The 24,515-nt window shown below is 42.8% G+C and overlaps 1 protein-coding gene across 1 annotated transcript; it reads left to right on the forward strand.

Annotated features, from left to right (window-relative positions):
• Nucleotides 1-692: 692 nt before the first annotated feature.
• quob (quattro b) lies at nucleotides 693-24,300 on the forward strand. The gene is made up of 24 exons (XM_079266443.1): nucleotides 693-805; nucleotides 9,501-9,698; nucleotides 10,277-11,807; nucleotides 12,818-13,021; nucleotides 13,197-13,320; nucleotides 14,203-14,296; nucleotides 14,716-14,802; nucleotides 14,912-15,028; nucleotides 15,671-15,769; nucleotides 15,872-16,020; nucleotides 16,922-17,060; nucleotides 17,176-17,298; nucleotides 17,498-17,695; nucleotides 17,848-18,827; nucleotides 19,061-19,310; nucleotides 19,640-19,729; nucleotides 20,122-20,346; nucleotides 21,040-21,210; nucleotides 21,577-21,754; nucleotides 22,074-22,190; nucleotides 22,330-22,584; nucleotides 22,975-23,252; nucleotides 23,446-23,502; nucleotides 23,653-24,300. Exons 1-23 carry the CDS (start codon nucleotides 803-805, stop codon nucleotides 23,482-23,484), a joined length of 5,649 nt encoding a protein of 1,882 aa, XP_079122569.1. The 5' UTR covers nucleotides 693-802; the 3' UTR covers nucleotides 23,485-23,502; nucleotides 23,653-24,300.
• The last annotated feature ends 215 nt before the right edge of the window (nucleotides 24,301-24,515 follow it).

A 24,515-nucleotide genomic window follows, 5' to 3' on the forward strand; every position in this document is an offset into this window, starting at 1 on the left:
AGGAGAAAGACAGACTTAGCCTTTTAAAAGCCTCACAGTGATTCAAATAGAAAGAAAGGGGGCCACAGACAAGGGGCTGCATTTCAGCAGCTCTGATCTCTGATGCCGGGGCAAAGGAGTGTGTGTGTGTGTGTGTGTGTGTGCGGCCGTGTGTTTGCATTCATGACAAAGTAGGATGTGGGGATGTTTACATTCCTTACATTACATACAGCATCACACACACTCAGTGAGTGTCTTTGTGGCACCTGACATGCTTTTCTGGATCCATTTGTGGCATATTGTGACTGTGATAAAGCCTGGGGTGAGAGAGAGAGCGAAGAAACTCTGAAAAGCCTCGAGGGGGATTTCCTCTGAAAGGAAAAGATTTTCTCCTCCCCCTCTCAGAAAATCTCTTACTCTCTCTCTCTCTCTCTCTCTCTCTCTCTCTCTCTCTCTCTCTCTCTCTCTCTCTCTCTCTCTCTCTCTCTCTCTCTCTCTCTCTCTCTCTCTCTCTCACCTCTAAACTCTCAAAGTAGCCAGACAAGCGAAGCGAGAGGATCAACAGGCAGCCTGACAATTTGCTGCTCCCTGTGCTACACACTCAGACTTGTGGAGAGTCTGTGAAGAATGGAAATGACTTTGGTTACTTTTCGATCAAGACAACTCACTGTCATGTGGATGTACTTCAGTCGACTTCTCTTGTTGATGCTCTGAACATGCACAGGTCTCACAGCACAGAGCCCAGGGAGGCTGTCTCGGGAGGATTATAAGGGCCGAAAATGAAAACAACTTTTTGCCTGATAGAGGAGAAACGTCTGCAAAGATGGTAAAGTAACATCACAACAACACAAGTTTTAGTCGTGGTCGTACTTCTTGTTGGTTGTTACTTTCTGCTTTAAAAGTTAAAGTGCTCCACTGACCCAGTAACAGAGCGTGAGCCTCTGGTTTGGACAAGTGACTTTCTTTCTTTCTCTTGCCAGTCATGTGTGTCTGGCACTTTGTAAGCCTGATGTGTTGTAACTAATATATTATATATGCCTGAAGCAGTTGTTGTTTTTGCACAGTATTGATGCACAGTCTTTGTTCTCTTTTGATGAAACCGTATCTTTGTGACATAAAAGCTGATGCAGCTGCACTCTTCAAACCTTTTTGTTATCCTGAGCACAGTTGGTGGGACTATTTCACTTCAACAGCCCACGGCATCTCAAGCTCACTAAGAGTGTGCACACTGACAAAGAGAGAGTGACAGAGAGAGAAGCACATTGTCTCTTGTTTTGCATCTTTCGGTCCTTTGATTAGGACTTAATTGATTCGAATGGGACACATTCTTCAGTGAGTGGGGAGTGTTTTGGAGTATAAAATATTTGACTGCTTTGCATGGGCCCATAATGCATTTCTCGAATTCAGTGTTGGGCACTTTAATAAATTCAAACCACAGGGCTGTTTACGGTCACAACGGAAACTAATTAAGAGTGAGCCACAAGTCGGAAACATGCTGGACGATGGGTTTGTTGGATAAATGCAGATAAAGAGTTAGGGTTCGATAAAGATCACAAAGTTGCATATTTTGCTTCTCCTATCAGCTTTCTATTCATTCAGTGTAATTTCTATCTTCATATGGAAAGCAGTCAGACCCCTAACATCTGTCGAAGTATGCCAGATAAATGATAGCTTTCAAGACTTGGCTGCTCATCGTGGCCACCACTGTACTTTGTCCGCCCTTCACATGCACTGCGGCACTTGTTTGACCGGCTTTTACAGCCCCCTCTGTTTGTTTTACTTATTCCATGAATGATGTTGTCTTCCGTGACCACCCTCCAACTTACAGTCATGAGCCTGGCGGAGTCAAAATTATTCGATTACTGCACCCGTGCGTGACCAGAAGCTTCAATCTTGGGTAAACACTCAGCAGTGATACATCACCCGGAGCCCTGGCTTGTTGGTGTGACTTGTATTTACCTTTACAGGAGTGACTGTGTGACAAGGATAGCCAAGAGTCATTCATTCACCAGCAAGGTCAAGCACTTTCTTCTTAAGGCCTTACTGCAGCATGCGTTTCATTCATTGTACAGTAAACATGTATTTGCAGTAAAAGTGTCAGTTGCAGAATTCAAAGTACATTCAAAGTTCATGCAAATCGTGAAAGCCTGTAGTTGCTCCTGGGTTTTGGATGTTCTCTCGTCGCACCAAAACACGTTCAGTTTGAGCTCAGCGGGTTTTTATGTGATTCACTCAAAATGGTATGTCTCTCATTAGCAAAGGTTAATTAAAAACAAGTCAACGATGGCGGATTTAGCCTTCACAAGACAAAACACGTATATTAGATTGTTTTTCTGAATTCATAACAAGGAGATGATCTTTTTAAAACCTGCATTAATTGGTTTTGGGGCAAGCAGTTGCCTACACATCCAGCAGACGCAGAGTAGTATTAGCATTTATCTGGTGTTTGTGTCCATCTGATGAATATAAGTCCCGTATTCACTGGTCTTGTTCTTCACTAAAAACATATTTAAAGTCTCCACTGTGTTCACAAGCTTGTGGCTAACTTTGCCTGTCTGCAGTTTGGTATTTGGTTGAGCTTTTTGCGAATAAACGACATGCTAGCTGCATCTAGAAATGCTAATGTGATTTTGTGAGCGTGAAACCGAAACAATGAGCTGAAAGATGCAAAAACGCTCAGTAGAGTCGAGGAAAACTGCAGTCGGGAGATAATTCTCTGAGTTTGTGATAACAAACAACCATCTTTCACACACATGTATTCATTTGACCCATTGTTTACAGAACGATATTTCTTACAGCAGCTTTAAGTCTCTTGATTCCCGACATGAACAGTCTCAGACTCTCACAGATTAACACATGGCTGCTTCACATCATTAGTCAGATATACTCATCCGTCACAGTGCATTTTTTCAACCCCTTAGCTTAGAGTATGCATATGCCTTGATTAACTGTTAGAAACACTGTGGACATGCTGTGGTAGGGTATCCAGAGTTCCATACGTACTGGCCGAGCCATCCCCTGCCTGTAACAAGTATCTTTACAATACGATCTTCTGTGCTCTCTTTGGCAGACAGATAACAATCCCTGCCCTCTGCATCACTCATTGTGATTTTGCCAAATTTCAACAGAGGCAGACAGGGAAATTCAAAAAAAATTAACCGATGTGATTGATAGAGAAAATATGTATAATTGCAGACATCTGTCCCGTGGAGCAGTTTGAGCCGAATTATTTAAATCTTGCTTCAATCAACGTGTCGAGTTTCTGAGAGTTGCAACGGAGCTGTGAACCATATTTTTCAGTGTGTTTATTAACTCTGTATCACACAAGTGGGTCAATCTCAAGAGAGGCTGTGCAGTGTATTTTCAAAACAGAGCTGCTGGCGAGTGTTTGGGGAAAAATGTCGGTGCAGCTATGAGTCAACTTTCAGCATGCATTGTCTGTAGAAACAGTCACTGCTGCCATGTCATTTCCTCCCCAGTCACCGTTGTTGTTGCTCCTCTGGTTGCACTTTTAGGAAGATAACAGTTGTGTTGTAGCTGGTTCAGTGATCATGATACATCAGTCTCAAGTTTTTGCTTAAATTCAAAACCGGCTCAACGACTTCAAACTGGCAAATCTGAGGTGACTCGCTGCACGACGAGGCAACATTTACTGAAGGATAAGACCTTGAGTTCGTTTCCCATGTCGACTGCTGTGCTCGGTTGTTTGCAAAGCTCAAGGACGAAGAGCAACAGATGTCAGTGTTTAGTATATTCCTTATAAACATACTCACATGCTGACCAACTAACAAATCCCTTGTGTTGGGGTTTAATGGATTTTACAAGGCCGTCCTTTACTTGTATTATTAACCCTTTCTAATTTCTTGGCTATTTGAACATTTTGAGATGAACAATGTGAACTATTACGGTGTGTTGCAGTCTCTGGATTGTATTTTTTGCCAGAATGCAAGCGTTGGGAAATATGTTGTGCCATGCTTTATGGGAGCGGTTCATCATGAATCAGTCATGGACGTTCCAGAAAAAAAAGGCCAACATGTGAAATTTTCAGTTGTTACATGTAAGTTTTTGTTTTTAAATGTACATGGGGAACTTTTTATCTTTTGGGGAAGACTTCCAAGGTTTTACACACACAGCTGCACTTCTTTGCCGATCACTTCATCTGACGTTTGGCAACATTTTTTAAAACCATACACCTGTCTGATCATGTGGTAGTTTTAAAAAAATATGCAGACCTGGCATGACCGACAGGATTTAATCAGTCTTTTTGTTGTTAAGTGCGCCCAAAACAGATGCAGTCATTGTTTCAGAGCACTGATCTTTAAATGTGGCTGTGAGTCAGTTCTCGATTGCAAAAGAGATGACAGCAGTGATTTATATCGCATTGAGACACACACTGAGACAGATATTATCAGCACTGTAGGTCTGACAGTCTTTGTGCATCATTTACAGTTTCAGGGTGGATTAATGAGTCACTTGTGAAATCAAATATCAGCTCATCCGGTTGATGTCATGTAATGAGAAAAAACAGGTCAAACCAGAAACCAGACACACTATTATGCGGCCTCTTCACTTTACAAACATAGCTTGAGAGTTCTTCAAAACTACAAAATAAATAAATAACAGGAACTATGCCATATTAAAGGTCCGATAGCGAACACACACAGACACCATGTTTACTCCTGGCAGCTCTGAGAAATGATGTAGAGGTTTTGTCTTGAACAGGCTTTTTTTAGTTTTTACTGGTTCCAAGGACTTAAGATGGCTTAGCTGAATGGAGTTCCCCTCTGCTGAGTTTAACAAGAGTGGATCACACACAAAGACAGCACTGTCTCACCGCTAAATAGCAGATACCGAATGTTTAAGGAGGAGAACGATAGGGAATCACTGAGAGATCACGTGTTTTGATGAGCATATGACTGATTGCTCCAAGACTCAGCATCTTCCCACTTTTAGGTTTTTGAGCATGAAACTAGCTGCTAACCCATCGGCCCTTTGTGCCCACGCTGTGATTGGCTGAGTTCATGGCTGGCATTCTGGCTGAGTTGGTGGTGTGTCATCCGAGACTCTTGGACATATCTGCATGTCCGTTCATGCAGAATTCTGCTTATGTTTTGGGTTTAGCCCCGAGGTTCAGAGCTATGAGGATTTAAACACAACTGTGATGACCAGTCAAGACAGAGCTTGTTTCATCAGGAGCCGAGTCCATTTAGTTGAAGGTAATCTTCTTTAAAATCACATTCTGATCATCTTACCTACTCTAATCTGTTGAGCCTTTGTGGCAGATGACAGATACACATTGTGCATTACACACATTGACAGCTTGTTTACACTGCGGCTCAAACCTGGGTCCTGACTTTCTTTGGCCAAAGCCCAAGGCAATATGGAGGAACCCTGTAATTATGTGCTTAATACTCAACACTGCAAAAACTCCCAGGAGGCCCAAAGGCTGGATAAGAGAAAGAGCCTGTTGTCCACACTGGCATGCCAATTTAGGTCAAACAATGATCTTTGTTGGAGACTGAAGCTCTTAAGAGTTAAATCAAAGGCTGCACTGGACAATGATGGGCAGAGAGGGAATCCCCTTGTGCTGAATGTGTAGAGGAGGCGGCGGTGGAATGTGGTCGTCAGCTGGACATCGATCAAACCCCACTGTCTCTGCAGGCCAAGATAAAGGTTCGGGATTTAAGCTTGATTGAACGTTGCTCGCTGGCTGATTGTGGGAGTAAAAATACTTCGCAAAAATAAGTAGCAACTCTGTTTCTGTCAGCATAAGGAAACCAGAGCCAGACACTGTGCACTGATATACAGTGAAGAATTGCATTATCATAAGGATGTAGGGAACTGTTTGTGTCTGGGTGCTCACTGAGGACTGAACTAATCGCTGTTAACCAGGAGGTTTATTTGGAATGGGAGGAGCTGTTAAAAACACAAAAGGAATGGTTGGGGTGCAGATAACACAGCAGAGATTATACATTACTACGGGCGTGTTCAGCCAAAATGAGACTGCATGGAAAGACCAGGTAACTGCAGCATACATCTCAGAACCTCAGGTGTATGCCTGGCATTTATAGACAGGGTACACCTTGACGTCACTCTTTCTTGTGGCACGACTACTTGCCCAGACTCGCCCGACAATAAATTGGGAGAGCTGTGATATTGGGAGGTCACAAACACACATCTTGAGAAAGGAAAGGTCACGTGAGACCATAATTATCCGTACAACACAAAGAATGAGAGAAAACAACATCATGAGGAGTAGAAGATAAAGTCACTGAGTTTTCAATGTGTGTTTTTAACGTAACAGCAGCAGATGTCACGGTGTCACATGTATTCTGTATCGTCCAGAGAGGTTGTGAATAAAAAGTTGATCAAGTTCCTGATATGTTCTATTTCTGATCTGAAATTGCTTGCTCACTGAATTGTGCAAGTATGTGGCCAACTCAAATGTAATGAGATACAGAAGAACTCACAACACCGGCAGCTTACCCTCCCTAACCCTCGGTTCATTTGACTGGCTTGCTAGCCGGATTGAACTGGGTCCATGCTGAGCAATGCTTTGTAAAAACTCAAGAGGATCTCACTCATAGGAATATATCGCTCGCCAAACCACCCACAGAGAGAGAGCGCCTCTTTTTGTTTTAAGAAGATGTTTATCCAGGCATAAGTGTTTGTCATTTCAGAGTGTTAGCAAAAAGAGGTTTAATCTCAAATGATTTTGAAATAATGTTGTGATAATAAGTCACTCGTATTTTCGTTTAGGGTTGGATTTCAGTGAGGGATGGATTAAAGGCCCGGCTACAGAAGAGTGAACACGCTCTCATAATCTTAAAAGTCTATATCAGCCAAACTCCATTTATTCAAATAAAACGCACACAAAGGGAAATTAAACGTCGGAGCCCTGTCGTCCTGTCGGTTGGTCCCGGTTGACGTTCCCAGAGCCGTGTTGTATGAGATGTGACCTCTGGTTTATCTTTAGCTTTGAGAAAAATAGTAGAACCCAAAGTTGAATGGATGCAGTCAGTCTAAAACAGCTGTGATGCATTACCCTTCAAGAGCCAGCCTCCAAGGTATTCTGTTCTCCATTTCCTAATCTATTGTGACAGATGTGCACAATCAGAACAAAAAGGAAGCATTCTTCTCTACTGAGGACATGAAATGTCTACAAGAGATACAAGGACTTGGCAGACTGTAAGTGGTCAAATATTGACATTGATTTACACCGAACAGCCCACATTTAATGCTGTACACTTCATTTGAACGGACACCACCTCGTATCTAAACGCACAATACCAAGGATTTAGCGAACAGGGAACGCAACACTAAGTTGAGTCACACAAAGTTGAATGATTGACTGAATTATTCGGTGAAACATGAAACAGCTTTATGAGCTTTGTTCCCTGATGTTTCAAGACTGTCTAAGGTGCTCACATAAGCATCCACCAGCCAAGCAGTCGGCACAGTCCCAGTGCTAACCAGTGTGAGGTCTTTGAAGCTGCTGCACTTGTGTTTACCCTGGGCTGGTCTCTGGTCTCGGTCCGGCCATCAAGCTCAATGAGGAGGGGGGCTGAAAACGGAGTCCTTTGTGGGGCTGGGAGATTGACACAGCAGGGTACTGAGAACTGATTGTATGAATAGCACGCCTGCTGTGGTTAGCGGCTAAGAGCTGTTCTGATCCAGAGTGAGCGTCAAGTCCTTATTTTCAACTCTTTTCATTGCAAAGAGACATTTATTTGACTGTACTGGATGAAAGAACAAAACGGTACATTTCAAAGCCCTCTATAGGTGCTAAATGAGAAAGCAAAAAGAAAAACGTTCATGAAGAGAGACTGAAAGGTCACATTTTTGTTTTTTTAGTGACAACTATTTCATGTATTGCCATGAAGTTTTGTACAGATATTCATGTCCTCTTCATGCTAAATTGTAAGGCAAAGCAAGGCAAGTTTATCTGTACGGCACCTTTCAACAACAAAACAATTCAAACTGCTCTACATAAGACAGACAGGCCTTCACAAAGGATTTAAAAGAAACAGAAAGAAAGGACATACTGTATAAAAAGACACACATCATACTGAAATTATAATTTGGCATTATTAATGACATTCAAACAGCCTTAGCTGTACTTATTAGCAGATTTTTAGCTTGATTACACGGATGGGGAATATAGTAAATGTTATACGTGCTGAACACTGCCACTGTGTTCATGTTAGCATGCTGACCTGCATGTTGCATTAAATGCTTGGCTGTTTTACTAATCTATGCTGACAGCCCTCACGTCTCAAAACATCACCACCTCAAATTCATGCGGCCGGGTCGGTTCACCAAAAATGCTTTAAAGGCTTCTTTTCATCTGAAAGGTTTCTGTGTGTCCAATGCAGACGTTTGTACATGCAGTAAACTCAAACACCAAGTGTGCTTCTTGGTGTCATAAATTCACGCTGTTGCTTCTTTATGGGCATTCTTGACAGGACCGTGCATTTCTTAGGCCTGCTGGTCTTGTGCAAACACACCAGTGTAAATGAAGCAAATCCTGCAAATCCTGGCCAGTCATGAAACAAGTTGCATAGACTCATGCAGCACAGACTTAATCATCTCCAGATAAGTTGAGAAACTTTTATTAGGTTCAACCAAAATACCCCTCTGTGAGGCTGATGATAATTTACAGTCATAAGACTTTTTCTTTTTCTTCCTAACTTTGAAGCCCAAAACTTCTTGAGGGATTCCAAACAACCACACCCAGGATTAAAAGGCCACGAAAAAATATTTGTCCTGTCATTTCGCATTTCGCAGAGCATTCGGTCTTGGCATGTCTTTACCACGTCGACCTTGTTCAAATATAGCAGTGTTAGAATAGACATCTACTTTTGAAATGATCAGTCCATATTACACACCAAGGGTACTCATTTTCATACCCATTTCACCCAAACTCGCAGAGTGCATGACTATGAAAAAGGCTATTGTATTAAGATTGAAACAACATTTAATAGTGTTTAATAACTGCAATGCCAGGAGTTCCGTTTGAGGGCAACCTTTTTAATCATATGAGACGAGACCGTCTGTAACGGGTGATTTATTGGGCCTGAATTAAATGTTTTATGATTTATATGCTTTGGTTGACAGGTCAATACAATTCTCATTTGAGAAGAATGTGCAGATAACACCACTCCTTTATTCATGCACTGGCATTGATGTTCTGCTCAGCCTTCATTATATGCACTGCATATTTTTGTTCAATGTTTTTTATTCATTTATATATTTTTTAATCTCTGCAATCGTAGTTTAAGAGTTTGGAGTTGCTGTGGCTTTCACACAGGCTTTTAGATGCAAAATAATAATACAAATTAAAATAATTTCTTCCTCAGAAAGGAACAGTTTGTAAAACTGTATCATCAACTAATGTACTTTCCTTTGATGTATAGCTTGTTAGTGTTTTGTTGAAGCTCATATTTTTTTCCACAGTCTTTATACTGAATGTTATTACACAGACCTCACGTCACTGACCGGCACCTCTTCTTGTCCTCCAGAACCCAGAATCTCTCGACTCGTCCATCCAGGGTGCGCTCTCGGCCCTCTTCCCACCTTTCGATGCCACAGCACCCGTCGTACTCAGCCAGCTGTTTCGCACCATTGAGGAACGTTACCACGGCGATGCGTTACACTGCCTGCTGGACTTCCTCATCCCCTCCAAACACCTGCTGGAGAGTGTCCAACAGGCAGCATGTGTGAGTATTACACATGAACTCGTGGAGACATCTGAACTGTTTTTCCTCTTCGCTAATATGTTGCAATAATAAAACACACAGACATGATCCAAAATTGTGTCGTTCCAAAACAAGCATTATTATCCCCCAAATAGGACTTAGACAAAGAATAATGAGAGTGACATGCAATACATTAACATTAACATTTTTTCATATCAATATTTTATTTTTTAAATTGCTAAATTTGACATTGTTCTTATACTGAAGCACTGACACTCGCCTCTAACCATTAATATACAGTTTGAGGTGGTGGGTTAGCTGTGTGCATTCCATACATAATGTTTATGTGAAACCATGGTACTTTTATAAGATATACAGTTTAGCTTGATTGTATTGTACACAGAAATGCAAGTGCGATAACTCAGCTCTTCATGTGCTGTTTTAAATGTCCCTGAAATCATACATGTTTCAAATTATACTGGTAATAAATCTAATTTAACAGTATCTTCGGATACAAGTTTACAGATTACTGAGATTTTGAAATAGGAGGCAAGAAAAATGTAACCAAAATGACACTGAAAACTTTCTTTTTCTTCTAGGCTGGATACTCTGATGTGGTTTTCCGCTGTGAGGGCTGGCCTCTGTGTCTCCATGACAAAACCGTCATCCAGTTAGCACCCGTGAACCCTTTGCTGCTGCGTCCCGGAGACTTCTATCTACAGGTGGAGCCTTTCGGGGACCAAGCGGCTCGCGTTGTCCTCAAAAGTCTTCTGGAGGAGGGTTGTCGAGAAGTGGAGGAGACACCCGTCCCTGAGACTTCCTACCCTTGCATCTTCACTGAGGAATGGCTGCAGGACATCAATGAAGGACGCCAAGGGACACCTCTGTCACGCTGCTTGCTTTGCACAGATCAAGGAGTAATCAAGTTGCCCTGGGCTAACATTGCCATCCCAGAGTTTTTAAACAAGCCCAAGATCATGCCTACTTATCGGGAAGCTCCTCCCGAGCCAAAACAGATCTCAGTCCCCTCCCGTTTTAACTCCTCCACCCTGCCGATGGAAGCCATTTTAGGGCCTGCAAAAGACAGGATGGCAGCATCTTTGAGATCTGTGGACTACTCCTCTAAACTTGTCAAAATGGATCATGAAAGACGAACCTCCAAATCATGCTCCAGACCTTTAATCAAACCTGTTGGTTGGGTTTCTCCAAATACCTGGGACAGTCGTAACTATCGGGAGATTGAGGGTGATTATGTAGACCTGGTGGATATTGCCACAAGCAAGGAGTTTGTGGATAAACAGAGAAGCAGCCATCCGCATCCACCTAATTCAGTTTTGTTCAAACCCGTCAGACCACCGCCACCGGTACCACTTGAGAATAGTGTTCCCTGTGGACGCACCCTGCAGTTTGCAGAGGAGCCTTGTACACCATGCAGCCAGATGGTGCATGATTCCACTGATCAAGACTTGAAGTGTAGGTACAGAGACTCGTACGTGGCAGCACTGAGAAACCCAGTCGCTTTTGAGAGGGGCAGTGTAGACCACCTGACAGCCCTGGAGGAGGTCGCCCTTTGTGAGGACGGAGAGTTAAGCGCCAAGGGTGCATTTGAAGCTCAAAAAGACAAACTTGGAAACTTTTGTAACCACTGTAACAAACCTGTGATAAGAAACGAGCTCTGCCAATACAGGCACTGCTGTGAACCGACGCCGGAAAGCTTCGTATCTCACCTCAAAGACCTTCCAACGAGTTCTGAATCAGAAAACCTCATGAAGGAATCACCGATGATTTTGAAATCAACGCCTGGTTTGAGCCAGAGTCACAAGGTTCAGATGAAACTTATTTCCCACCAATCAGGACAAAATGCTGATGTGCATCCGGGATCAGATGGCGACATTAAACCACCACAGAAGGTGGAGGTTGTGGAACCATCAGGGAAACACAAAGTCAAAGTTAGGTCTCTGTCCACTGTGTCAGAGACTTCTAAAGGGAGTCCACTTCTCTATAAAGTCAACAACAGGAGCCACAGTGATATCTGCCCTGAAACAATCACCAGCATAATGCAGTGTAAGAAAGCTGATCTGTTGGATCAGGTGACTTTAAGGCTGGAAAGACTGAAGTCCCTTAAAAAAGGTGAGCGAGTAAGGCTGAACGTTCAGACTACTTTCATTCTCTTTTCTCTCCTCTTTTTTTATTTGAATCTCCACGCACAAAGTTTGTACTTTGTTATTACTGCACACAAAGCCGTCTGTTATGATCCGTTGCTCAGTGCTTGAAGGGCCACTGAACATTCACACCAAACAGACCGATTGAAACTCGACCGTGACCTCGCGTGCTTGAGGGAATGCGCTCCACCGAGATCATAGAGGCTCTTCACAAAGAAGGTTCACGGGGTCAGAGATCGGGCTAGAGCACGGTCTTCTCCCACTGCTGTCTGGGTGCTTCGGCTACATTCACGTTATTCCCCATTACCGAGGGAGTGAACGGAAATAGCATGCTGCACCCCAAATGAAAGGGAGAGCCTGAACCCAAAAAGAAAGAGCAGAGCATTCCTCTAATGCAGAGAGACAGCATGACATGCAAGAAGGAGGTTTCTGTGTCCTCTGCACCCGCTGGCATGCATCCTCATGCCCTCAGAGGGGCATGTTGAGATCTTGACTGGAGACGTGCTTGCCATAGACTATTAAATCAGCAAAGAGAGAGAACACAGGCGAGGCTTTGTTAGCCCTGAGGAGAAGCCAATTAGGATGTCTGAAATCAAAGCCAGGCTGAGTAGACAGGCCACTGCAGTGTTTTGTTACTGAGACCATGTCCAATGTTTGAAGGCGGTCTGTACACAGCTGTGCAGCTGGGTCCATGCTGAAGGAGGACTGTTTAGATTTATGAATGAAGCACAGAATAATTACTGTTGGTATAAAAGGGAAAAGGTTGCTGGACATAATAGAAAGTTGACAAAAGTTGATAGTTTATACACTAAGAAATATTGTCTGATTGTGATGGATTAAATAACATTTTTTTTAAAGTCATGAGAAACAAAATACACACTTGTTCTTGCAATATACTTTGTACTTTTCTATACTTTATTTGTTTTTCTATGCTTTTTTTGTGTGAATATAATTATGTTCGTGTGTACTGTCATGCAGACTCACAGTCAAGTAGGAGTGAAACTCCCTCCACCGCAGATGGACCAGACTCTAAACTCCATAACTCAAAGCTAGAAAAGCCATATCCTGCACAAGTTCAACTTCCATCTGCAAGTTCTGACGCTCCACAGCCTCCACAGGCCGAGGAATGCGGTTACAGAGGCATCGGTGGGATGCTTGCACTGGGCATTATTTGTTTGCCAGGTAATAACGTCATCTGTATGATTTCTTTATCTCAAAAAGTCACTCTCAAAATCATGTTCTTCTCTACTCTCACAGCATTTGCCATTAAAACATTTACTTGCAGTCACTCTTTGCACCTTTTTGAAAAAAAAAACAGATGATACATCCCTAACCTTTTGTTCTGCCCTACCCTTAGGCAGCAGGGACAGGGCAGGCAGGGCAGTCGTTGAGGTCCATGGTGGCAGAAAGGAGTGGACATCCTCTCTAGTGTCAGTCCAGAGTGTCTGTGAACTACTGCTCTACTTACACTCCATACCAAGGTACTGAAAACAATGACTGTTAGATATCTCTGTCCCAATAAAGACTGATCATTTGTCATTGAGAGGGCCGATATTGGTTGGGCAGCTCCTCAGTTGCTCAGCAGAGAAAATCTGTAGTTGTTAGCTTATTGGGAATCTCCAATGTGTGATGGCGTGTAACAAAAGGTCTGACCACAAGAGGGCAGCAGATACCATGTGAATATCTCAAGTGTCCATTGCAGGCTTTGAATAATATGATGCATGCTCTTACATCCAGACTCTCCCTTATGGGTCAACCCTTTGTATAGCGGCTGTTTTACCACGAAGAAAACATATTTTAGGCAGTGTCTCTGAATATTTCTGAGTTATATGTAGTACTGTAAGATTAGCTGGCATGTAACGTTGACCTGTGCTGACCCTCTGCCAAAAGCAGTGCCAATACTCCCACTGAAAGGTTTACGAGTGATCACTTTAAAGGTGCTTTTTGTTCACACCGGGTTCAATGGAGTCTTTGAAGTTTGAAGAAAAAGCCATTCCACTCGATAGCTTGGCCTTCCTCTGTCCCCACTAGAGAGACACGCCACATCAGACTCTGGCCAGGCTGGCTGCCAACTGTCTGGTATGCAGCGCCTTGTTAGAATTAGCAGCCATGTCTTCTGTAGGCCCACACAGCTGTAACCTAAGAAGAGGCCATTAAGATGGGTGTGTTGAGGTGTCAACGTGTGGAATAGTATGCGTGAAGAAGAGTGTGTATGTGTGTGTGTGTCAGAGAGATAAAAAGATAAATACAGATTTGACAAGTGGAATAACTAAATAAGCCTAAAAGCCTCTTATCAGAGAGAGACCACTGTGATGAGGTCACAATGTTTGAATGTGCCGTAACATGATCCAATGTTTTTGTAGGAAAGAAGTTCGAGAGCTGGGAATGACTTTGGTCATCAATGCCAGGAAGAAGTCTCCTTCACTTCACCTGTACAAAGCTCTGCTGATGGCCCAGGTTAAAACAACAAACCTGCACAATCAAGATCGCACTCACCCAGTAAACCCCTCACACATCTAGTCATCAGATGCTGGCAGATCTCAAATCTCTTGATTCGCTAATTAGGAAACTGATGGATTTGTCATTGTGTGTTTGAATATACATTACACAAATACTGAGTAACACAAGTTCATTTCAAGTTTGTGCAAGTTTCTGATTTGTTAGCAGTAAGGAAATGCACCGGGGGGCCCAATCTCTGTTTTTACCAAAGACACAGACTGTAGGCCTATTGCACAAATTCACAAAAGTCAGTGATAGAGTACAGTTGTTGTTTTACTGTGATGATCAGCCATCTCATATCTAAATGATCAGAGGAACTATTGCATTTTATTCATTAAAGTGCAGGACATTTTTAACGTACTGACTATCTGCTACAGGAGCACGCTCTCCATGCTGTCCACAGTATCGTGACGCTGGTGGATAAAGACACTTGTCCTCGACCTGAAAAACAGCCGGGGTTACAGGTCAGGAATGAAATCAGTTTCCATGTTTTCCTTTGCTCCCTTGATTTGCGCTCGAGATGAGTGGTACTTGTCCTTCCTGCCTAACCTTGTCTTTGTGTTTGTCCATAAGATGGACATGGTGACTTCTATGAAAGCCCTAAACAAGACAGTTGAAGCTTCCCAGCTGACCTCTGACCTGGGAGGCACCTTTACTTACAGTCATACCGACTGGCTGCAGTTCCACCAGGTGCTGAATATTCACTCACATCCCACAGTGAATTTGATAAACAGTGGAGTTTCCCGTAGATTCAGAGGCGACTGCTGCTCAACCACTGTTCACCCGCTGGGGATGACTCATTACCCACACACCCACACCAAACATTCTCTATCTCTGTTGCTCTTTTATGCCACATTTAACTTTGAGTGGAGGGAGGAGGAGGTCACGCATGCAAAGTGCAGAGCTGTATCTAAATGATGAATTTGATTATTCACTGTGGTATAAATTACTGACCGTTAAGAAGAGATGTTGTGCTGGTCATGCAACACTGATCAGTAAAGTTGATTCCATGAAATATACAGCAGAATGTAATAGGAATGTGTAGGCATAATTTGACTGCAAATGATATGAGGATGTCAAATCGAGTGAAAACTTGATTACAGACTCAGAGTCTGTATGTTTTCTCTAATGTGTTGCACATTCGGGCATTAAACTGCAGGTCAGAGGGAAGCAGCAGTTTGTTATGTACAGCAGCTGTTCCAGCTGCCTGTGGTGCTCTCTGTAGGCAGCAGATGGCAGAAATGTAGTGTTTCTTCAACTGAAAGCTCTTGGGTTCATCACGATGTATCATTGTTGAACTCCCACTCAGTCTTTAACTTGAATTCATTTCAGAGACTGGTTTCCTTCTTGGTTGAGCTGCGAGGGGCAGACAGCTTGTTGCAGAAGGCCATCACGAAAGTGGATGGCAGCAAGAAGACAGACTCCGCCGAGGTAGAATATACATGTTCACGGTGCGACGTTATGTGATTGGTGCGCCGCACATTCTGAAGCAGGGCAGACGTGTTGACTTTGCTTTTGCCGTGGCTGCTACAGGATGTGCAGCAATGCATTCAGGAACAGGAGGCCGCAATGAAAGAGGTGCTGGAAGACACTCGACTGGTTACTCTGCAAAGAGAAGGAGGGGCCATTCTGGCCAGAATGAGGAGAGAGGAGTTCAGATTTCCACAGTCTGAGGACTACAGGTATCAGATAATATCTAAATCTACCTATGTTCTCCTTCTTGTCCCAATCCAATACATCACAGCAACATTGCTCAGCGTTTAAATACCATTTCGCCTGCATTTTCTTGCATCTACACTGATTAATTGTATTATCTTAAACGAAACACTTATTTAGTCGTATTTAACTTCCCTAATCACCACCTCCAATTAAGTGTTTGTTGGGTGGATTCATGCTGGGTATTACGTGCTGTCACATGACAATGTAATACCAACTAAGAGTACTAGCCGAAGGTATCCAACCCTAACAAGTACAACAAAACCAACAGATGGGAAAGGGAGCTGTCCATCAAGTGCAGTTTGTACACGCCTACACTGTTGGCATCATAAGTGAAAACACCTGTGTGAGTGGACTATGGGTGTGCTGTGCTGGGGCTTTACGATTTTTCAAACATAATTTATGCTCATTATTGTTGAATAAACTACCAAACAGCTTAAAAAGTAGTTTGAATTTGGTCTACTTGACCAGCTTCAACATTTAATAGAAATTGACTCTTTAATACTAATAGTATAATAAACACTGCCTGAGGGCAATCTGCATAGCGAGCATTTTTTCCCGTTGAAAAAATAGTTTTAATATTGATTTATTGATCTATGTTTTTATGCCTCAATATTTACAGATTATTATAACATACACACACTATTTATATTGGTCTTTTTTGTAGTTAGCAGTATTGCACCACAATGTATCCAAACAACAAGCAAGTGGGCATGTGTAGGTATATGTAGTAAAATCATAATGTCACGTATCGCCGACTTAACAATGGTGCATTTACAGCCATAAGGAAGTTACTAATGCTACCTTACAATGCAATTCCTGTGGTTTATGATTTGCCTGGGTGACTTTGTTATCTCGTCCTTGCAGGGATGCTCTGGAGTCAGTGACAAGTCTGTACAACCAGGTGGAGGAGAAGCTCCACATTCTGGTGATGAGATCAAATGGGTCACTGCAGCACCTCGAGTTCCTCTTCAGGCTCAGAGAGATGGAGGGCAAAGTTAGCACGGTAATTTTACACAGGAAGACAGAAGTCTGTCTGCTTTTGAACACTTTCATTATTTTGTCTGTATCTCAAAAGTAAGACCCTTGTATGACACTCGGTTCTAAATTACGCTTTGCAGGCTGGGATGTGGTTTAATGCAGAAGGCGAACAGAGACTGAAGGACTCTTACACAACAGACGATACCCTTGTGTGCACTGAAAAGGCCTTGCAGCACTTTGATGTGTTTCTCGCTCAGACTAAGGTATAACAATGAAGTCATACAACAAAATAAGACAAGCTACCTTATTTGGCTGTCTGTGTGTCTCTTTAGTTTTCTTTGATTGTGAGTTGAAACATATTTAAGATTACTCCACTGTTAACAGTGAATAGTAGATTAGAGACTTGCGTAGGAGGGGGAAGGAAATAACAAGTTCCACTTGACATCTTATCATTTGTTCCAGGACAAACAACAGTGCGCCTTGAGCCTAGTGATGGAGGCAAAGGCAGTTGTTGGCACAAGCGATCCCAGTCCTGCAACAGATGTTTTCCGTACTCTGGTCAGCACCTTCAAATCCAATATGGATGACTTCATGTTGCGGGCAGAACAAAGGCACAAAGAACTGGACACACTGATGTATGCGCACCGCTTCTGTGAACAGGTTTGTGTTTTGTCATTGCTCCGGAAATTTCACCAATCTGACATTTCTAATTCAACTCTATTCCTTTCGTTACTTGCCCTTTGTCAACTGATTTCTAACTGATTTGTGTTGACCTTTACATTTAAAATTCCCTTCTCTTTCTTTCTCTCTAGGCGTCTGCTCTGGCCAAGGAATGCAGTCATTTTTTGGAGCAGGTAGAGCAGGGGTGTTACCCAGCTCAGACCCTGAGAACACTCCAGATGTATGAAGAAAGATTAGGTGGCGAATTCTCCACCCCACACTTCCAGGCTCTGCAAGCTAAGGCCTGTGCCGTGGGATCAGGGGCCTCGGGGGTGATGAGAGTGTGGAATGCAGCCTGGGTCCAGTGCCAAGAAGTTGGGCAGAGTCTGAAGGAGATGCAAAAGAAAGAGAAAGGAGTAGATAAGAACCAGATCCAGCAGATCGCAGCTGCAAACCCTCAAGGGGAAGATGGAGGAATGGAGGAGGAGGAGAAAAGGAGTGAGGTGGGGGAGGATGGATGCTCCCTGACCCAGCAGCTGACCTCTCAGAAAGAGGCAGTCAACATCTCAGAAAGTGAGGGAGAAAGCACCACTGCGGAATGCTTTAACCATTATTTAAAACCTGATTTGAAAGGAGAATCTCAAGTGCAGGAATTATCTGAAGCAGCAGTTAAAACTGAGAAAATTACAAATTGTTTTCCACAAAACATTGACTGTTATCCAGAAACCAAGCAGAGGCCAAGAGATCACCACAGTGAGGCAGATCTGAGGAGCACACACTCAGTTGAAGGGGGCGCCGATTTTCCATTGCGCCAACCTTTGGGTCGGTCCCTGAGCGAGGGCTCTTGTGTATGCTCTCGTTTGACTGTCATCTCTGGCTTTTCACCTTTGAATGTAAGACACAAACACTGTCAGAGCAAAACACAGCCACTGGAACAAAATCTGCAGCCCGTCCAAAATCTGCCCATTTCCCATAATGAGAGTTTAAGGTCAGGAAACCTGAGCTGCGAGTCAAAAAGAGGCAGCAATGAAGAGGAGGGTGGAGGATGCACAGTCTCCACCCAGGGCCCGAAAGATTTAAGGACCCCAGAGACATTACTCACACCAACAGAAAACAATGGCAGCAATGTTCTGTAAGTAATACCTCTCTTCTTTAGCTGTAATCTAAAGCTCAGTGAGATGGTGTCCAGGACATTACAGCAAATGACATCGTTATTTTCATGAATGGCACAATTGTTCTCCAGTTAAACAACACTGTCATACCCTCTACTAACCAATGTAAAACTGAGTATGATCCCAAACTCATCTAGGTTAAGTTATGCGCTTTAAATAAATTTCACATTTTCATTTGCTCTGTGTGGAACAGGAAACTGCGGATGATCATGGAGGAGCTGCTGTCCACAGAGAGGGAGTACGTGAAGGCTCTGGGTTACGTTCGAGAGCACTACTTCTCCGAGCTGGAGAGGCCCGACGTTCCTCAGGACCTGAGGGGCCAGAGGGGGAGCGTCTTCGGCAACTTAGAAAAACTCCACGACTTCCACCATCATCATTTCCTGAACGAGTTGGAGAGCTGCGTGAATGAACCCGTCAGAGCGGGACGCTGTTTCCTACGACATGTAGGTGCCACGAGTACTAATGACACAAAAGTGCACCTGAGTAATTGTTGTTTCCAGGTTTGGGCAGATGTGAGTCTGCATACTGTCAAGGAGTAGTTTCCTGTTTTGAACCAAAATATGGCCGATTAAGCAACAAACACCCTTCCAGATGAGTCACAGCTGTAGACTAAAGTGTCTTTCGCTTCCATGGAATCAACAGCTTTCGTGTGTTGATACCATTGAACACAATCATTGAAAATAAGGAGTACATAGCTCACACAGCTGTGAACTGCTATGGTACACTGCTTAGTCTGCATTTTAGTGACTGAGTGTTCTTCCTTTTGTTTCAGAGAGAGAGCTTTGCTTTGTACGCCCTTTACAGCAAGAACAAACCGCAGTCTGATAGTCTTCTCATCAATCATGGACAGGCTTTCTTCAAGGTGAGAACCTGCTGCCAGTGTCCTCTTGCTCTTCCTTCTCTTATTTTCTCATCTCAAAGCCACATAATATATGTTCTGAAGCAAGAGGGAGAATATATGGTGTATTTTAGCAAGATCACAGTCTCTGCGAGCAACTTGGCTGTATGTAGGAAGAGCAGTGCTTTCAACTAACCCTAACATTAGCATGCTAACATGCTAACATGCTCACAGTGACACCCTAGGGCCTAGTACGGCTAATAAAAAGAAAAGACTGAATACAAATGTGCAGCACATCTCTAAACATTGTTTTAGTCTTGATGGATGTCTTCCCATCCACTTAATGTCAGCGTGTTCTCCAACTCAAGCGTTGACGTCACCCTGATAGCTTTAGCCGTCCTCTCCTCACACTCCAGCAAAAGCAGCTGAAGCTGGGCGATAAGATGGACCTGTGGTCGTACCTGCTGAAGCCCGTGCAGCGGATCAGTAAGTACAGTCTGCTGCTGCAGGACATGATGAGGGAGTGTGGCCCCGGACAGACCAGAGAGATGGCCGAGGTTAAGGCCGCCCTGGAGGTCATCCACTTCCAGCTCCACCACGGCAACAACCTGCTGGCCATGGACGCCATCCGCCACTGTGACGTAAGACTGTTTGTTTCTTGGTAATGTCAAGCAAGATTATTACAACGTTGGATTTCCATGTCTTATATACAGTACATGCATATACAGGTATACTGTGCAGACGTAGTGTGTACTATGTGATAAGAATGACTTATCACTCTCATTCGGCGTTGAGCAACACCATTGGAAACTCTACTGTAATTTGGAAAGCACAGTAGAGAAACAGGTAGTGGAGGAGTGATGAAACCATTCATCATTGTGATTTTGATTTGTGCAATGCCGTAGGTCAATCATGAGTGATCTGGGATGGAAGGAATGAGATGGATGATTACAGTACAGGGAAAGGATAATAGTTTTGTCGTCCTCTCCATGGAATGTAAAGGGAGGTGTTGTGTGGGGGATGATGGTCTGGAGCTCCGTTAGTTGGGGAGCAGAGATAGAGGGAATGGAGTTGGATTCATTCATTTTTGTTGGTTAACTTATGAACTTTATGATCTCTGTTAGAAATAATAGGAAAGTTCATACCGTTTTGTGTTGATGGTTCACTGTAATTGTGTGAGTCAATTATTCTAAATCTGCCATTATACTCAGTTTGTTTGACTCAATCTTCATTAGCTGAATTTAGAAGCTAAACTGAGTTACAATAAGTACTTTCTTTTTTCTGGTTCATTATTGCTGACTACAGTACATGACCCCCAGAATCTCTTTCTGCAGGTAAATCTGAAGGAGCAGGGGCAGCTGATACGCCAGGATGAGTTCTTGGTTACATTCAGGAAGAAAAAATGTTTACGCCACATATTCCTCTTCCAAGAGCTCATTCTCTTTAGCAAAACCAGGAAGACGGACGTAGGAAATGAGACATATATCTACAAACAGTCGTTCAAGGTATACACATATGGCTTCACACCCAAATTCACATGTAAAATGTGTTCATGAAATACCAGTAAAATAAGCAATAACTATGCAATAACAGAGAAAGAAGGCGTCAGTGTTGCTCCCACTTCCTCTTTCACACGAATCACGTAAAAGATTCCAACTTACACGTACACATGCTGAAAATGATGATTACTTTCATGACCTATCATTTACACATACAATTTGGTTTCCATTATCAGTCACAATTTGGGAAGAATTTCCAAATCTTTTAGCCACTTTAATGTAAGAGCCAAATGTCTTTGATGTCTTGCCAAACTGATTGCCATATTTTAAACAACTGTCTTAGATAATCAGTTTGTCTTTGTTTGAATTTAGACGTCAGACGTGGGCATGACCCAAAACAGCGGTGACAGTGGGCTGTGTTTTGAGATCTGGTTCAGGAAGAGGAAAACCCAGGACACGTACACACTTCAAGCAGTCAGCCGGGAGGTGAAGGATTCCTGGACCAAGGACCTGGAGCGGATCCTGTGGGAGCAGGCAATACACAACAGAGGTACCAACAAATGCACAAAAATGCATAAACACACTGGCATGTGTCAAGTTAAATAGTGGCAAATGAATACAGCAGAGCCTGGTTTGTTCATGATATAATAACATTTGTACTGCCAATGTGTAAAGATGTTAATATATTTCACTCAATATTGGTAATAATGGGATGAACAGCAACAGTCCTCATTTTTGTATTACTGTCTGTAATGAAAAAGAAAAAAACAGCAGACATGATGCAGTATAGAGACAACAATCGTTTGCATGAAAATGTAATTTCGTAAATATAAAATGTTTTTAAACTATGATTTCACATGTTTTTTAAGAGGTCCGTATGCAGGAGAGAGTGTTCATGGGTATTGGAAACAAGCCCTTCATGGACATCAAGCCCAGTGATGCAGCTATCAATGACAGAGCCGTCAACTATGTACTGATGGGAAGAGGTGAGCAAACACTGCCAGTAAAACAAGTTTAGTTGATAATTACATTCACTTTTTTCAGAAAACATTGTGATATCTGTCTAGCACTCTTTGGCTTGTCATGCTCCCGCTCATGAACATGATTTTCTCCTGGTCTGTGCAGAAAACAGGGCGCTGTCCTCTTTGGGACAAAGTGATTCACAGGAAAGGCTTCCCGGGGATCGTCCAAAATCTGTTGGTTCAGGATCCAGTTCGTCTTCCTCCTCTTCCTCTGGAAGAGGTTCCCTGTCCCCTGTGGGATACATGTGTAGGCCAAAGCGGAGGGGGGTTGGTGGGGGTCTTGGAGGATACGTATCACCTCCTGGAGCTCTGGAAGAGGACGACCTGGACCACGAGAGTGGGAGTCACAACTTATTGTGTGAGTTGAGTGTGTAAAACTATCATATATGACCTAAATGTGGCTTATGATTTATTGCAAATGGACTCGGAGATTAGATGCAATGGTACACCCAGGAACCTCCCATTGCTCTGACAGTGTGTTATTAATGGCCCCTGAACAGCTTCACTGAGGCAGCTGGGTATTTTGTCTTCGAGCCTTTTTTTCAGTTTTATTCCACTCCAACAGGGTCAGAGGTCAGAGGTCTGGGTCAATTATTTTTAAATGCATCCAAGGACATGTCAGAAAGGACTTTGATTGCTATCAGTGTTTGAACCGTGGCTTTCCATTTAATACATTTTAGCTTGGAATCACCCATCCATTCATCCATCCATTGATGGTGTGTATAATCAAGTCCTCCTTTTGTTCCAGTGGACAGCTCAGAGTCGTCCGGAGAGAGCGTGAGTGGCTTCAGCAGTTCCAGTCACAGCTACCGCTCTGCTGTTGGAGGAGAGGTGGAGGACACCTCCTTGGTCTCTGCCTCCATGATCACTGTTAAGGAGGCAGCGGTTGCTTCCGGGACTGAAGCCTCTGCAGTCTTCCACAAACCAAATGCTCTGGCAGGATCCCCAGAAAAAACCCAAGCACCAGTTGCCCCCAAGCCAAAGACCACACCACAACACCAGGCCAAGGATCTGCTCTGTGACAAGGTGCAGTACAAAGCTCATAACCAGGGATTTGTGAATTGTTCATGTGGTTAACAACATTAAATGCAAAATAACTACTTCAACTCCTTACACTGAAAATTATATTTCTTTCTGCATGCTTGGTCAGTCTTATTATGGCATTGATTAATCTGTTGTTATTCATTTTAAATGAATAATGTTTTTATGAATGTCACAGGCCCAGAACACTAGTGTTGGAAAATCCACTGAGGTTTGAGCTGCGATACGCTACAAGGTGAGTGTAGCGCAATTATACAGTAGCCATCTTTCTTAAACTTGTTTATAATACGACCATACTTTTTGAAAACTTAAGTGTGACATGTATATTAATTATAAACTGTTCTGCTGTGGAAAGGAAAAGTTATGTTTCTCTTTCTTTCTACAGATTTGGAGGCAACCCAAGAAAAGCCGTCTGTTGGTGTCAGCGTTGAAGATGAAACTATTCAAACAGACATCCTTTTACACCAGCTGTTACTGTAATCCATTACCACTCTGTAAATACATGTTGTTGTTTTATAATCTCACCGCTAAAACAATAGGTCCGAAAAATGTCTGGAAATGTACTGTACTGAAACGGTGATACATTTTGAACCGGCATGGCTTTGCATCGCGCTCCGGAAATCAGTCTAGTTTCATAGCTCATGCAAAGGTTCATAGAGTTGCTGCGGTCTTTGAGTCGGTGCTTAAATGCTATTTATAACATAAATAAACTCAACGTTACAGTAGTCAATGAATGTGGCTAAATAATCCTGGTGAAATGCTCAGACTTTTATAAGCAGGCACCATCCTGATGCCAGAGCAATTTGATAAAATCTTGTGGAGGTCTGTAATGAATTGTGTCACAAAGGCAGTAAATGCCATAATGCCATCTTTTATGTCCCACAGTTACCTAATCACAACATATGTGTCTTACTTATTTCCTTGAAAATAAAACACATTCACTCTGTCCTTTCTTTTGAATAACAATTTTATATGAAGTAATATTTTACTGGAATCGAGATATGTAACACTTGTATTGCTTTTTATTCGAAATACAGAACATTTGCAGTGATGATGAACGTTTTGGCCTTTTATCTGTGTTTTTATTTGCACCACAACTATTTATTTTTGCAATAAACTAAACCCAACATGCTAACAGTTAGACTGACATTTCTAATGTCAAAGATTAATTTACATTTGCTATATAGCTCCATTACTAGCACAATTGTCAGATGAGGCATTGATATACCTGAGCATGTAATATATAAT

This window comes from Melanostigma gelatinosum (assembly GCF_949748355.1).
Source record: "Melanostigma gelatinosum genome assembly, chromosome: 3".
Classification (NCBI taxonomy): Eukaryota; Metazoa; Chordata; class Actinopteri; order Perciformes; family Zoarcidae; genus Melanostigma; species Melanostigma gelatinosum.

Excerpts from the sequence above, each read along its gene's own strand:
- quob (XM_079266443.1), top strand. Across the intron at positions 13,321-14,202 it reads TACTTACACTCCATACCAAG|GAAAGAAGTTCGAGAGCTGG; the intron begins GTACTGAAAACA and ends ATGTTTTTGTAG. Across the intron at positions 19,730-20,121 it reads ATGGACAGGCTTTCTTCAAG|CAAAAGCAGCTGAAGCTGGG; the intron begins GTGAGAACCTGC and ends CTCACACTCCAG.